General features: G+C 41.1%; 1 protein-coding gene across 1 annotated transcript; it reads right to left on the bottom strand.

Moving 5' to 3' along the window:
• Positions 1-81: 81 nt before the first annotated feature.
• ETS2 (ETS proto-oncogene 2, transcription factor) lies at positions 82-15,001 on the bottom strand. The gene is made up of 10 exons (XM_083832461.1): positions 14,599-15,001; positions 11,492-11,563; positions 8,441-8,561; positions 6,475-6,594; positions 5,848-6,048; positions 4,952-5,035; positions 3,887-4,129; positions 3,482-3,745; positions 2,655-2,773; positions 82-1,713 (listed from the first exon to the last, which is right to left on the bottom strand). The coding sequence occupies exons 2-10, from the start codon at positions 11,561-11,563 to the stop codon at positions 1,498-1,500; spliced, it is 1,440 nt and encodes a 479-aa protein (XP_083688587.1). The 5' UTR covers positions 14,599-15,001; the 3' UTR covers positions 82-1,497.
• Between the last annotated feature and the right edge of the window lie 216 nt (positions 15,002-15,217).

The following is a 15,217-nucleotide window of genomic DNA, read 5'->3' as shown; positions in this document are numbered from 1 at the left end:
CCCCCTGCAGAGGTTTATTTCGGGAATATTCCTCCCCCTTCCCTTACATTCTGAAACTTTGAGTTAAAAAAGCACAAGCTCTTTTTCTTTCTTGTTCAAGAGGTTTTTAATAAGGTCTTGTTTTTAAACCTCTCACATTGTACAACACATTTAAATGTACATCAAGCTCAGATAAAAAATAAAGCTTTCTTACAAAGTACATTTTTCCAGTGAATTGTGTATTTTTTTTTTGTGCAGTAAAAATAGCTGCTACATAAATCCCTCCTGATCTTTGAAAAGGAGTCACAGTTATTTCCAAAAATAGAATTCATATTTTCATCATACAGGATAAACTGCAGGAAGAAGACAAGTCAACTGAAAAAATAAGGCTTGTATATAAATTTTGTTTAAAGGACATGCATAGAAGTTGAAAAACATATGCCATTTATAAGTGAAAAAAGGTAATTTTATCCATATTTTCATTTTTCAGCTAAAGAAGAAACCACAAATAGGCCCTTAATGTCCCAGAATATTATATTAGTTTCTTGTAAAAATGCCAAAATGCACAAAGAATTGCCAACTTCAGCCTTGGCAAAATACTGAGCCAGTCCTCCCCCCTCCCCCCCATACATTTCATATCATAGGCATACCATATGCATGCATACTGAGTATGTATGTTGTCTCTTAGGCCAATTAAATATTTGCAGAAGGCTGTATAACCTAGACAAACATGAAATAGCCATTTGATACGTTTACATTCATCCTATTTCAAAACACACAATTAGTTTAATTTACACTATACAATATCTGTTAAATAGGAACATTACAGAGCTTCAAAAAAAATAATCACAGAATATATACAAAACTGGATATTGAAATGGTATGATTTTCCTTCCCTTCTTAAAAGGGTTATTTTTTTTTTTTTTAAACAGTTGCTACATCTGGTTTTGGACACAGAGTGTTGATGTACCTGCAGCACATTTCTGGAGTAATAATAAAACGTGCTTGAGAACAACACATTAATATCAATTCTTCTTACTGCTCATTTAAAATAAATTATATACTTTTTAAATAAATTTCATGATATAAGATGGAAGCAAGGATGACGGTATGTTAAAGAGAGAATCTGAGCAATGGTTCTGCTGCATCACTGGTTTCCTCATCGAACCTTTGGTTTTAAAGCCAACCCATCATATGGCAGTGTTAAGTAGCCAAAACACTTTATGTGGCAGTATAGGTAGTTGAAATGCTCAAGCCCAGAGCATTTCTGTGTCTTCATGACAGAGCTGCGATCTGTGCCAACATCCATGCTGCTCAAGTGCATGACACAGCAACAACTGAAGCCACTGATGAAATAAGGCCACTTCCTTCCAACTTCCCCTGGTTACAAAAATCAGTCAAGGTCCTTATTTCATCACCGCTGCACCCATCTGAACAGCCGGAAAAACTGACTGCAGATGGCTCCTGGTCACAGTCCCAACACTGGGTCTCCACCGGCACGGCACCGGGCAGTCGGGCTCAGTCCTCGGTGTCCGGCTGCACCCCCAGCATTGCGTGCAGCTCCTCTGCTGTGTACCCCAGCAAGTTCTGCAGGTCGCACACAAAGCGGTACACGTATCGCTTCCCTGATGTCTTGTGGATGATGTTCTTGTCATAATAGTAGCGTAGCCCTCGGCTGAGTTTCTCATAGTTCATTTTTGGCTTGTTTTTCCTTCTTCCCCACCTCCGTGCCACCTGCCAGTCCAAAAAGAAAGCAAATGTAAAGGGTTTGTTCAAGACATGTTCTTCCAGTTAGCAGATGATAAAGGCAGTTATTAAACCCCTTCTCAGAGCATTTTATTTGCTTGGATGTCCCAAGCTTGGATAGCACAAGAGCTGGTGAGTGGATAAACTCCATGACAGCTGCCAGCTGCAGCTTGACTAAGGTGAGCAGGACAAAGTAGCAGTGAAAAGGACACTTCTTCGCAGGGGATGGGCCCACATGTGTTTAAGGAGATCAAGCTTCAGTGAAATATAGTTTCTCCTTTCTGGGAGGAGACAGTTTAAGAGTTTATTTGGCATTTAGTAGCATGGGACAGCTTTTTAAATGGAAGTTGAACTATAAGAAGTCCCTTGGAGTTGAGGATTTCCCCCCCCACTTTCCCCTATTTTAAATAAAAAAGGCTTAAGTGGACTTGATATCATGTCTCTTAACACAGTAACTTTCCTACTGATAAAAGTAATTGGAAAATGAAAGTGCATTCTCTATTTTTAATGCCTAAGCTTTAAGTTCCCAACAAATTTAAGAAGCAACTCTACCATATCTGCCATTTATCTAAAGGACCTGCGGTACCTTAAGTGCCTTTTCCCCTGGCCTTTTTGCAATCCCAGATGCTGCTGATTCAGTTACATTCAGTAAGTTAATCTGCAGTATTGCTTACCCTGTCAAAACAGCTAACTTTGTATGCTACCTTTAAGTTTTGAACTATACAACGAGTTCTCATAACTGCAAGCAAATGCTGCTATTCCAGGGGGAGGAGGAGCATCCCACAGCATCCTGACCACACAGTAAAGCATTTGCAGATGAAGAGACTTCAGCAAGTGTCTGATCTTGCAAATGCTTTATGTTTAAGATGAGGCCCACAGATGGTGGATCAGACCCTAAATCTTTTTGTAGATTGCAATTAACCACATACCTCATCTGGGTCAGCAAGTTTAAATTCCCATCCGTCTCCAGTCCAACTAATAAAGGACTGGCAGGATTTGTCAGTCAGTAACTCCAGCAGGAATTGCCATAGCTGTATAGGTCCACTGCCTGTTAAGAGAGCAGGGGTGGGGAGAAGCCACAATTAGTATTTCTGCCAGCTCTTATCACAATCAATATAGGCAACCATATTTGTATCACAGAATAAAGTCTTACTATTACTCCAATTTTTTGTTTTTAAATATTAGAAAGAAGTCTAATTAAGATTCCCTCTGTAACACAAATCTGCTCATAGATATGTTGAAATTAAAGCGTCAGCTTTGTCATAGAAACACAGGATCTGATGCAACCTATGGCTTCCCTTGGTTATACAGATTCTTTACCCCTCCCTCCCACTTTGCAGCAGCTGTGGGTCAGACCTCATGTCCTGTCCTGCAGCCCTTGTCTTGTCAGGCTTTCTATAAGAAGAATCTGATTTCAGCAAGGACTACAGGAACAAGGTCCTCATAAGTAAGCTGACTCTTGCAGAAACTCAGAACTGGAGAATACTTTGTCCAAGTTTACCTCTTTTCAACAGATCAGAAAGTGCATTTGAGTTCTACAGCATTCTGATGTACCTGTGTGTTCTTACTTAAATGGATAGTTCCATGGGACTTTCCTTATGAACGTTTAGAATTGAAGCTCCTCATGAGTAGTGGTCTCTGACCACATTGTAATACACACTGCAATACTACACACCTTTATCAGCACAGATACACGCTTACAGAGAATAAATGTGTTATATAAGAAGAGGAGTGACCATTTTGCTTCACCACTTACCAGTAAAGCCAGCTAGAATTGCTGCTGGTATAACTGGTTTCCCTTGCTCTACAGGATCACTTCTGTCTTGAATATAGTCTTTGAAAGACATTGTAGGTTTGTTCAGACACAAGGACTGGCTACAGTCATCTTCAAAACTCTCATAGGATGGCACACGCTGTAAATCCACTAAAGACGACTGGCTGTTCCAGGACTGCAGCATTGAATCTGAGCTTTCGTAACTTTCTGCACCACTGTCGCTAGATTCATGTTCTCTAAGTTTACCTTCATAAGGAAAAAAAAAAGAAAGAGGAAAAGTGTGTTTTTCCTCCCTTTTCTAGCTTGTATATAGAAACTATGCAAGGGAGGGAAAGATATATAGGATACAGTTTTGGACTCATGATTATTACATGGATAGTAACTCACCAGAATTATCTATCAGCAAGTTCAGATTGCTTCTTGTGAAATCTTGATTTACTGCACAGTAGTTGACCCCAACTGCATCTACTTGGGTTTTAGGAAACAATGAAAACTCTTGTTCTGGATTGAGAAGATTTGGTCCCGTGGAAGTCTGGCAGACGTCACTCAGGAGACTGGGTTTAGGATAACTGAGGGCTTTAGGGTACCCAGGCATTTGCATTCCATAAGGGGTCTGATCCACGTTAACAGCTGAAGGAAAAAAATAAGAGAATGAATTAAATGGTTTTCTCCACGGCCCCTTGAACAAACTAACACACCTCAAGCACCCCACTAGAGGTATGACACTAAGTAGTAGTTTTCCCGTTAAAAATCTGAGTGGTGTTAGATGCTATAGAGCTCCTGGAAAGGCTACTGACATCAGTGAGAAGATTCCCATCTACTGGGATCCAAATCAGATTCTGTTAATCTCCACCTAGAACTTCAGACCACAAGTATGTATACTGTTTGTTCTTCAAGGAAACTACAGGGCTACAGAAAAAGCTGGAGAAGCTTAAGCGGTTTTGAGGAAGGCCCTCATCATTAAGTGATGTAATTAGGCTGACCTAGAGATCAAACTGTGGTTCAGTAAAACAACACCAATCACACAATCTGAGGGAACGAGCACTTTGTCTCTATGGTTGTGCCATACACCGTCAAAAGCTCTGTTACACTTCCACAGTCTTCAAAGAGGCCTAAACATAGCTCCTGCTGCTGCTTTTTGACTGTTTGCTAGAGGTGGGAATGCTCACTCTGCTCCACAGATGTAGGCTTTGGCATTCAAAGAGGAAATTTGTTTTTTTTTTTTTTTTTCCCCATAGCCCTTGCTCTTCAAAAGATTTCTGATATGAAATAGATGACAATTAAACAATACTAGGAAAGAAGATGGCAGCAACTGAAGTGTTTTCCTGAAGCATAGTAACTATTCTGGTGCCTTTTTTTTTTTTAAAGCAAACAAAAAAACAGATTGGGATCTGTGACATGCTTAGAATAAACATACCATATCTAAAATGTCAAATTTCTTAAAATACTTACTTAAGGAATTATTGTTAACCCAGTGAGGAACTGAGGTGAGATGAGGGTTCTCCACATATTGATCCTGGGTCTTCTCTTGACTGTCTGGAGAGAAGACAATAGAAAACTTGGTTTTATGATTTTTAAAGAACTAACCTGTATAGAATGAAATGTTTCTGAGTCAAGTAGCTTGGGGTCATCACTCACATATCCTTTACTTATGTACTTCAACTTCTCTCTCTCAAAAGAGAGCTGCCAAAAAATGCCCCAAAGACCTCACAAAAAAAAATCTACTAACTTCTGGTAGGCTTGAAAACCATCATACTAATTGATTTTTAAGCATAAAACATAGAAAAAACAACGTCAAGGTCCAGGTCCTTAACAATTGCAACTACAGAGTATTACACTCCAATATCAAGGGAACACATAGGTCACCACATATGGAGTTTTAGCACCTCCATTAGTGTTAAGATGCCTTAGGCATCCTTGACATCTTTACATTCATCTATTGAATAATCTCAAAACACTACATAAAAGGAACAAGACCAAATACCTGTAATAATGTGAACACGTTTTGTCCAATTTTTGGTTGAACACATTTATTTTTAGTAAATGAGGTATTGCAATAGCCTTATCCTAATCACATTATTTCAATGATTATTACAAATAAAACTTGACCGCAAGAGGTACTCAGTCTGAGCACAGAATGGCTTCTGCAAATACCTGCACATGGGCTTTGTGTGCGAAGGATATAATGCAACTGTTGATAATGCTTTTATTAACCAAGTTTTAAATTTAATCTTGACTTTTCACATGTAACAAAAACCTTACATAGTGAAGTAAGTGTTGAAAGAGTCCTATTTCTGTCTGTCAGAAAAGCCTTAGAACAAAAGAGTTCTTTCTGTCTCTGTAGTTACCTTTTATCATCTGCTCCAGGTGTTCCCACAGAATATCACCCACATAGTCAGGTGCCAGTTCCAAGAAGCGCTCCTTGCCCAGGTTACAAAGGTCTTGGCCACTCATAAGAAACTGATGGAAGTTCACATTTGCCAAGCTAAACTCATTGGTAGCCCAAGAAAGCCACTGGCAAACTTGCTGCTCAGTCCACAGCCAGGGATCTGTAAGACAGAAAGGATCTGGTATTTAGAGATAACTCCTGACCTGTGTCAGCTCCTGAAACAATCTTCATTAGAAGGCAGCGCATGAAAGAAATTGTTAACCACAAATTACTTAGTTCTGAAGCTTAGGCTTCAGAATGAATTTATTTTTGAATTTAAAAAGAAGTCCTCTATTTTCCTTCTGCATTCACTTTTAATCAGAGACGTCCTCAGCTTGGTTGTCTCTCTTAGGCTGCCAAAATATGAGCTCTCCATGCACCCATTTTTAATACCAGCAAGTTCAGTCTTTCCAAATCAAGCTGTGCCAGATTCACATAGGATCCATTCTTGTATTTCCTACTGACATCATTCTTTCTCTTTTGAAAGAACCGCTATTCAGCATCCTCCTTAGCATTAAAAAAAAGCTAATAAATAGAAAACACTTACTATTTGGGATTCCCAGCCGACACTGTTCCTTTGTGAAACCATTGAAAGTTTCTTTCAAGGCTTGACTCATGACAGCCTTACTGCACGGGGTTAACAGAGGCAATTCACAGTTGTTGGACTCTAAAAGAGAGAAAGTGGGAGGAGGGAAAAAGGAGATGCATTAGCTTTCAGGCCAGTGAAAGAAGTGACAAGATTTTGCTGCAATATTTGAAGAATAAGAACAGGATGCTAGAAACTATGTATTTTAAAACAGAAACAGAGTAGATTCATTTTCAGAACATCCAGTCTGACTTAATATATTGTCAATACTAAAGCCTTTGCAGTACTGGGTTGATAAAATTACTTCATGATAAATTAAAGGTTTACTAGTTTTCATCATATAGATCCTTACTGACTCTTAATAGTTATACAACATGACTTTGTTGCAAGGGACTTTTACTAGAACTTTTAAAAAAAGGAAATGAGACTGCTTTTTCCTATTTTCTCACCTCTAATTTGACCTCAGGCTTCTTTATTTTTAACTCTAGACAGCCTTCATTTAGTTTGAGAGCTAAGTCACTGACAGTAGGGTTACTAAGAACTAGCTTGCACTATTCCACACCATGTACCAGCAAACTGTTTCTGACCTTCCTATACATTTCTCAGTCGCCTGAACCAAACAAATGACTGATCACAAGCTGCTGCCAAGTGATTAAGTAATGCAATAAAAACCCAAACCAGCATCATCTTAGGCCAGTATAAATTACTATTCTGCATAACTGATCTTTATGCTTGCAAACAGATCATATTTTAAGGACAAATTTGGCTTCCACTCCGTGTTTCTTACTGAAAAACCTTCACTGAAAGATGCCTCATATTACTCTGAAAAAAAGAATTTATAAGCTGAAGAAAACTAGTTAGACTCTGTAAATGTTTCAGATTAGGAAAGCTTTTACTCATATTTAGTTTGTGATTGGTGCTGTTAAGCTAGGGGGTAATTTGAGAACACTTTAACCACCTCACTCCTGCATCCCTGAACACCTGAGAGCCTCTGAAAACTAGCATACAGGCAGCACTTGAAAGCTCTCTTATGTGAGAGGCATATAACGGTGACAAGGTATATAAAGGTGATGAATTATCAGACTTCAAGCCAGATTGTGAAGGTGTGTGGCTCTTCTTGTTTTCCTAGGTCCTGACTATGTACAGGCTCCATTTGACCCGGCAAGTGGATCTCATCACCAGCCACATGCTTAACTTCTGTTTTTAACCACACCCATCCTCAATATCTGCTAAGACTTGCTTTGCTGACCAGAGAAGGTAACTGATTAGAATATCACGTTACAATGGGAGATGAAGGCAGCATCAGGTAAAATACTGACTTTTTTTGTCAGGGAAAAAAAGCTAGCAAAGGAGTTTAGGCAAGGATTTGTATAGAACTACTGGTAGGTCGTGTCATACACACAAAAAAGACTCGTAAACATCCTCACCCCTATTTTTTTCCCCCCTTTTTTAAGGTTAGGAGTAGAACAAATCCCTAGGGAAAAAGAAAAACAAGGATTGTTCTACGATTTAATGTCAGAGGGTCAAAAAAAAAAAAAGCTTGCAGAATACTTGCAACATCTCAACTAAAATTAAATTGTAAGTTTAAATACACATAACACTTAAAAATATTTAATTTATAATATTTTAAATATTTAAACTGCCTTAAATGATCACTGCTTTAATACCTTAGGCTTCTTCCATGGACTGTCAATCTATCTTAAGACTACTGAATCCCAGATCCCATTCTTTTTCAATGCAGAGAACAACAACTACCAACAGAGCAACTCACATGGATAAAGTCATGGATCTAAACACAAGTCCATGTAATCAAACCAATTTCTTTTTAGGAAAATCTACATAGCACTGTAAGAGTATAGGGATGAGTTAGACCCCACAGATTTCTCTTTGATCTCTGGATTGGACCAAGGAACAAAGCAAAACTTACCATAAGAAGTAGAATCAAATCCTGTTGGCACTTCTTGAAGTGTTTGATCTTCGTTTAGTGATAAAAAATATCCACCAAAGAGAGAGTTTGAGCTATCAAAGGTGTCAAATGCTGGCTGACGCTGCAAAGCAACAGAATAATAAAAGCCTTAATGTTAGCATTTTGCTAGAGCACTGCCAACTGAATTGCTAGGAAGTGGTTGCATTCAGTTTCCTAGATTTAGATCATGCACAACCACTATCTTGAATCAACTAACTCGTGCTGTCTTTGTGTTTACATTTCAAAGGCACATCTTTTTGTACATTAATACAAAACACTCAGACCACAGTACTAATCACATAGCATGTTCTGCAAGTCACAGTAAAGCAAAGGAAGGATATTCTAAGTTTTCCTGTAATTGAGACTTTTAACAATAGAGAATGCATGCATATTTCCAGATATACTTTGAAGAAATCCTAGCATTTCCTTAACCCATTAAATTCACTGTCCACTTGAGTTCTTGATGGCAGTATTGGTAAATATTGGAAAAAACAACTGGCAGTGCAAGACCTACAATAGATTTATGCACTTTTTTATTTAATAGGAAATCCTTAGTCTGAACCCCACCACTTGAAGCTATACAGCCAGTTTTACAAGACTTGAGCACTTTTATACTTGTGAGTTACTGGATTTGCCAGCCACTACATTTTGCAGTCTTCAAGTGCTCAGTGAAATAGCTAATTTAATTATACAGAAAGGGATAAACAGGAGGGTAATAAAAGTGTTCCAAATAAAAGCGAATTCTACTGATGCATTAGCAGCCTTACAAATATCGGTACATTTTGAAAACCTAACTTCTTGCATACTTGACTTGTGTCAACTGAATATGCTAAAAACAGAGTACAAGCACTGGGTTTCTCCAGCCACATAAGGGTTTGGTGGAGGAGGCAGGGAAACGTGAAAAAAAAGGGGAAATAACTTTAAAAACAACTTATGCAACTTGTCTGTTAGTCATAAGGAAACAGTATCTGCACCATCCAGAGGCAAAAATGTATAAAAATTGCCCGGAGATTTCAAAAGCACCTGAGGATAGAATATTGTTCAGGAAACCTACAGCACATATGGCACTCAGGGAGGTGAAGACTAAGGCAACTTGCAAATGCTTCTTTTATTTTTTAAGCATGCAGCTGTATGCCAGTTAGTGCCCAAACAGAAAACGTAGCTGAGGACAAGGCAAAAGGAGTTTTCAGGGCTGTATTCAGGTGGAAGGCAAAAGCAACCTGAACAGTGTTTCTGCAATAGCAGAAAGTGTTAACATTTCTGCATGTTCCATAACTTTCCTTTTGGTATCCTACATGGTTTGGAGGGGCTTGGAGTCTTTCTTGCGCTAGGTGCCTCTTGGGTGCTCCTGCTGCTCCTCCTCAGCCCCTCATACTAACCCTAATAAGAAACTAAGGACCATCAACCTTTATTTGTATTTTATAACAAGCTGCAATGCATGCCACTATATTGATTATGAAAGCATATATTCCACAGAAGGAAAAGCAGGCAAAGTACACAATATCATGTCTCTAGGGGTTAACTGGATTCAGAAATCCCCACTGAGAGCTGGCCAGTGGAGACAAATTGCATGCAGTCAGTTCAGGTGCCAACCACAGCCCAGAGAAAGAGTCAGAGCAAACCCGTGAAAAACCTCACAACCGAATGAAACAACACATTAACATATTTGGCATTTGTTATTAAAGAATTCTTGGTACATTACTAGATAAAAGGCACTGACTCATCGCTAGTACCTAGAAGAAAGGGTAAGTTCTTTCAACATAATCTGGAAACTCCTGCATTTTGTGTAAATAGCTGACCCTTATCCTGAGTCACTGGAAAAAATGCTGTGGCATGTGAATGAGTAAAATCTATACTGTACTAGTTTCACATTTCAAAAAGGATTAATGTTTAAGCAGGTCCTTGTTTTAATAGTAAATCAAGAAGAAAAAACAATGTAGAATAAATTCTGCTTGCCCTATCTGTTATGCAACCATTTTATTTGTTTTTTTCAACATATGTTAACAGTAATTATTACAGAAAAAAATAAAAAGTAGTGAGAGCAGCTACAAAGTACTAGAATACTGGTCTCGATTTTGAATTAATTACATGACAACTAACACTGACAATCTGCTTAGCGCAGCTACTATGTTCAAGAGCACACAGCTGTCAAGTTGGGGGAAAACTCTTTTGGACCCAGTTGTTGCTTGGGCAGTATAAAAAGTGAAGAGGGGACAAAGTATCCGAGGAGTCAGAACACTAAAGTCTCACTAACTGATTTTAAAACTGTGTCTAAGACAGACATTCTTCAAAGTTAAAGATTAGGAAGTCACTTTCTGTTCTCATTATGCAGTTTACATTAATCAATACTGTGTTAAAAAAATGACACTGGGATGAAAAGTATCGTGCGTGAATGTGGAAGTGAGAAGCATTTAATAGACTGAGTTGTTATAGCTTAATTATCCTTTACCTTCAGTTTTTAAGCTGTTTTCCAAACAAGATAATAAACACAGCCTACCTAAGGATAAAATATATTGAATAACTAACTTTGGTTTCTTACAGGACTGCCATTTCATATAGTTGCATGCAATAAGTGAAAAACCTTTTTTCATACAATAGTCTTGAAGAATCAGGTTTAACTAGAGCTAACAGAACAACACTGCCAATCTGCTCAAGTTAGCTATATAAAGTTCACTCATACTGCCAGCCCTGGAACCTTTATTTAGACTGAATTTCTATGATCTCCAGTGAATTTGGGCTCAGCTCTTGTCTACCCTCTTGTTTTCAAATTCTTAGGACAGGGGATGTAAGATTTATGTTTCCCTCAGTTCCACTTTGCTCATACCCACCAAACTCTGTGGGAATACTCTAGAAGAAATCTACAGGTCACAATCAAGCTATTAAAACTTGAACATGCATCCAGTCTGGCATGGTTGTACAATTCTTTGCTAGCATTAATAGAAAAACAGTACATGCCCTAGCTGGGAGATGAGAGCAGTGGGGTTTAACAGCTGCTTGCTCACAAGTACTCACCTTGAGCATTCCTCTGTACATGGTCGACACGGGAGCTACTTGATCCATGTTTCTGATCCCAAATTCACTCATCTGAAAAACGAGAGGGGTCACATGAAGCATGTTGATATTGAGGAAGGAAGCAAGTTAGAGACATATTTACATCTCATACTGCTTGAGCACAGACTGCAGAACAGCTCTCTGTGTGAGGTACAGGCAAAGCCTTTTTCATTGCCCTCATCCCAACTACACAATGCACAATTCTTATCTTGCTTGAACAGCTTCTAAGTGGAAGACTTTTCCCAGGCATCAGTGGAGTTAGAGTTTTGTGATATGAGCCACAAGAGGATGATTAACTTCTGATACCCAAAGCAAGGTCTTTTAGTACCTCATCTCATTACACGGTCATAAAAGCCTACAGAGGTCCTTTGTCCATCGAGTAACTATCGCTTAGAATCATTTTCTAACTTTTCACCCATTATCTTAAACATTAAGCCTTGTGCTATCTTTGCTTACTATATTCATTCCTACATGCCACGATTCACTTCAGACTTTGCCTTTTCAAGTACTGAAGAAAAACAACAGAGCACTCACCACGCTACAGGCTGGCATCCACCCTACTCACTCTTCTCATGAATTACCACTGGAAGCTAACTCCAGGTACCATTAGCCTGCTTCCTTCACTAGGCAAAGCATCTCTAAACAGTGTTATTTTGCCCATTTTGTAAACATGGGATTGGTGTATTTATACACCTTTGGAAGGCTCAGGTACAGGTCTAAGGGGTTCATGCCATAAGATGTCCTTCTTACAGAGCTGGGACCAGCAACAGCTACTGAAGTCAAAGCTATCATGTTCCCTGTGTTACCAGGAAAAGGATTGTGCGAGGCCTGTATAACTTGCTCTCGTATATATGACTCAAGGAGTAGAGTGATAAGATTCTTATCCTTTTACTGACCTATGAGAGATCAAACATAAGGAATAAAGCCAATTTTACGACCGTTGTTCAAGTTTATCATGATGCTGTAATTCAGGTGTCGGTAAGTGATACCTTATCAGACTAGACCGCAGCAAGTTGTCTCAACAATTTTCCTTGTACTTTGTCAAAGCATTGTGCTAAGCTATTTTGTTCTACGGAAACTGCCTGAAAGTGTGCACCTCTACAAAGTCACGGAGGACATAAATAATCACAGTTCTGTGGGAACAGCGATAATTACAAGCAATTTCTCTCTAGCCATTTTAACACGGGAAAAATAAATCAAAATACAGTCTTGAACTCAGAAAGAGATGGCAAATGAGAGCTTAACAAAACAAACAGAGCCTGCCAAAATGACAAATTCAAAGTCTGTCTGTATAGCAGAGGAAGAGAAAAATACCCAACAGCTAAAGACAGATCCCTTTCATCCTCCTATATAAGCAATCACCAAAAAAAATATAATAATAAGAGTCCTTAATCTGAAAGGCCCATTTCAACTTCACTGTTATGAGATGTATGGGGCTTATCACCAAAACAAAACAAATCAACTAGATACAAAAAGAACAGTCAACTTATACTTCATTAACGCTACCCAAAAGTGCAACCTACTGAATGATGGGTTTCACCTCAAATAGTGTATACAAATATTTGTGCTAAATTACACATCTCATTGAGCACCAAAGAATTTTACACTGCATGAGTCTCACTCAGCAAGCATCCTAATATTTTCATTACATTTCCCACTGTTTAAGCTGTTTACCCCTGCATTCAACTGAGCTTTTTAAAAACAAACAAACATATGGCCATTTCTAATACCCTGTTTCAATGCTGAAATCAGCACAGTTATATAGGGATAAGTAGCTATAAGCCTTACCAGTGGGAAAGCACTTGTGAAAACACTATGCACATTTTCAGTAATCTTAGATCTGATCCCCAGTGAGCCCTACAAACAGGATTTCTGACAATTCCAGGTGCAGTCCTGGCCTCTGCATTAATTCTGTTGGGAACCTTCCCACTGATTAAAAGGTTTCCATCCTTCCCAGCTTTTTGTTTGTTTTTTTTCGGACACACTTACAGCACTAAGACAGAGGGTTGACAAGAAGCCTTCATTACTTGGCGTTGCTCATTAACCCAACTCGTTGCATTTCCATGGCCTTCCCTGTGCGCTACGCACCTTGTGAAAAAGAGACATCACATCGGAGCTTTGGTCTAACAACACAGGCAGATCCTACCACGTTTTGTAATGCTCTAACCAAATCTCTCAGGCTGTTACAGGTTCCTAGAGCCTTTGCTTACCACACATCAGTTTCCTACCCTGCAGCATGACCACCTTCCAGCACGAGACCTGCAACAAGCTATCAGGATCGAGAAGGCAGCATAGCTTCTCACGATGAAAGGGTTAAAGCCTTTTTTTTTTTCCACTGGACTCCAAAAGCTGCTGTTTGAGTCCAGAAAAGACACTAGGGCATGATGTGCCTGGGCCTCACTTCCAGCTCCTCCGCCGCCGCCGCTGACTGCGACTTGCCAGCTATAATTGGTTTAACTGGCAGGACACCTTCTTCAACACCCCCGCAGAGCCGAGCGGGTGAACCAGAACAGGGTCAACAGGATCAGGCACTTATTAACTAATACTCCTGAATTCTGATCAACTTCTCTTCAGCAATAACCGGGTGCTCGCCCACAGCCCGAGCGGGCTGGGAACCCATCCACCAGGCGACCTAAGCCATGCTAGTGCCTGCAGTGAGAGAACCTCCACGGCTTTTTCTTCTTAAAAACAAAGAAAAAAAGAAACAAACAACCCCAAACCAAGCAAACAGAACCCTACAAACAAACAAACAAAAGGAGTAACCGGGCTCCTGTCAGCAGGATCTCGTTTCCCACCTATGCCCAACCCCCTACAGCTGCCGGGGGGAGCCCCCTTTTGGCACCCAAACTCAGACAGGGGAAATTCACCCGACCCGGCGTTTTTGGGGTCCCTTTCGAACACCCTCTGCCCGTTAACCCCTTCCTGCCCGCCTTGCCCCGGCCAAGCCCCCTCCCCCGCCGCGGGCGGCGCCGGCCGCCATCACCCCCCGGGTCCGGGTCCGGGCTGGGGGCGATGCCCGGAGCCCCCCCCCCCGGGCTCGGGGTTCCCCCGGGATGCCCCCCGCTCACCTGGCCCCCGAGCGCGGAGCTCGCCTGCTCCTCGGCTAGCCCCCTTCCCGGCAGCAGCAGGGTCCAAAAAAATTAAAATATAAAAAAAAAATAAAATTAAAAAAAAAAAAAAAAGGAAAAGAAGGCGCGCTGCCTCTCCCCGGGAGCCAAAATATCCTCGATGGGGCAGAGCCGGCCAACAACAACAGCAGCGAAGAAGGAGGAGGCGGCGGCGGCGGCAGCGCCGGCTCGATCCCAGCGGAGAGTCCCGGAGGAGGAGGAAGGGGGCGGGAGGAAGGAGGAGGGAGGCGGGCGGCTGCGTGGGCGCTGCCGGGCCGGGCCGAGCCGAGCCGAGCCGAGCCGAGCCGAGCCTGGCGGAGGCGCCGCTCGGAGCCGTGTGCGCTGCGCTGTGCCGCGCCGCCCGGCCTGCCCGGCGCTCTTCAGCGGGCAGGGGGCGGTGGCGGCCGGGGGACCGCCCCCCGGAACCCGGCCCCTTCGGCAGCGGGGCGGCGGGGAGCGGGGCAGCCCGCTGTGGCCTGGTTTTGGGGGTCCGGGGGGTGCCATGGGTGGCTGTGCTGGCTGGGGGACTGTGGGAGGGGACCCCCACAGTTTGGGGAAGGGAAAAAAGGCAGTTTGGGGT

Source organism: Anser anser (genome assembly GCF_964211835.1).
Source record: "Anser anser genome assembly, chromosome: 1".
In the NCBI taxonomy this organism is placed as follows: domain Eukaryota; kingdom Metazoa; phylum Chordata; class Aves; order Anseriformes; family Anatidae; genus Anser; species Anser anser.
This window is presented reverse-complemented; position numbering and strand designations above follow the sequence as displayed.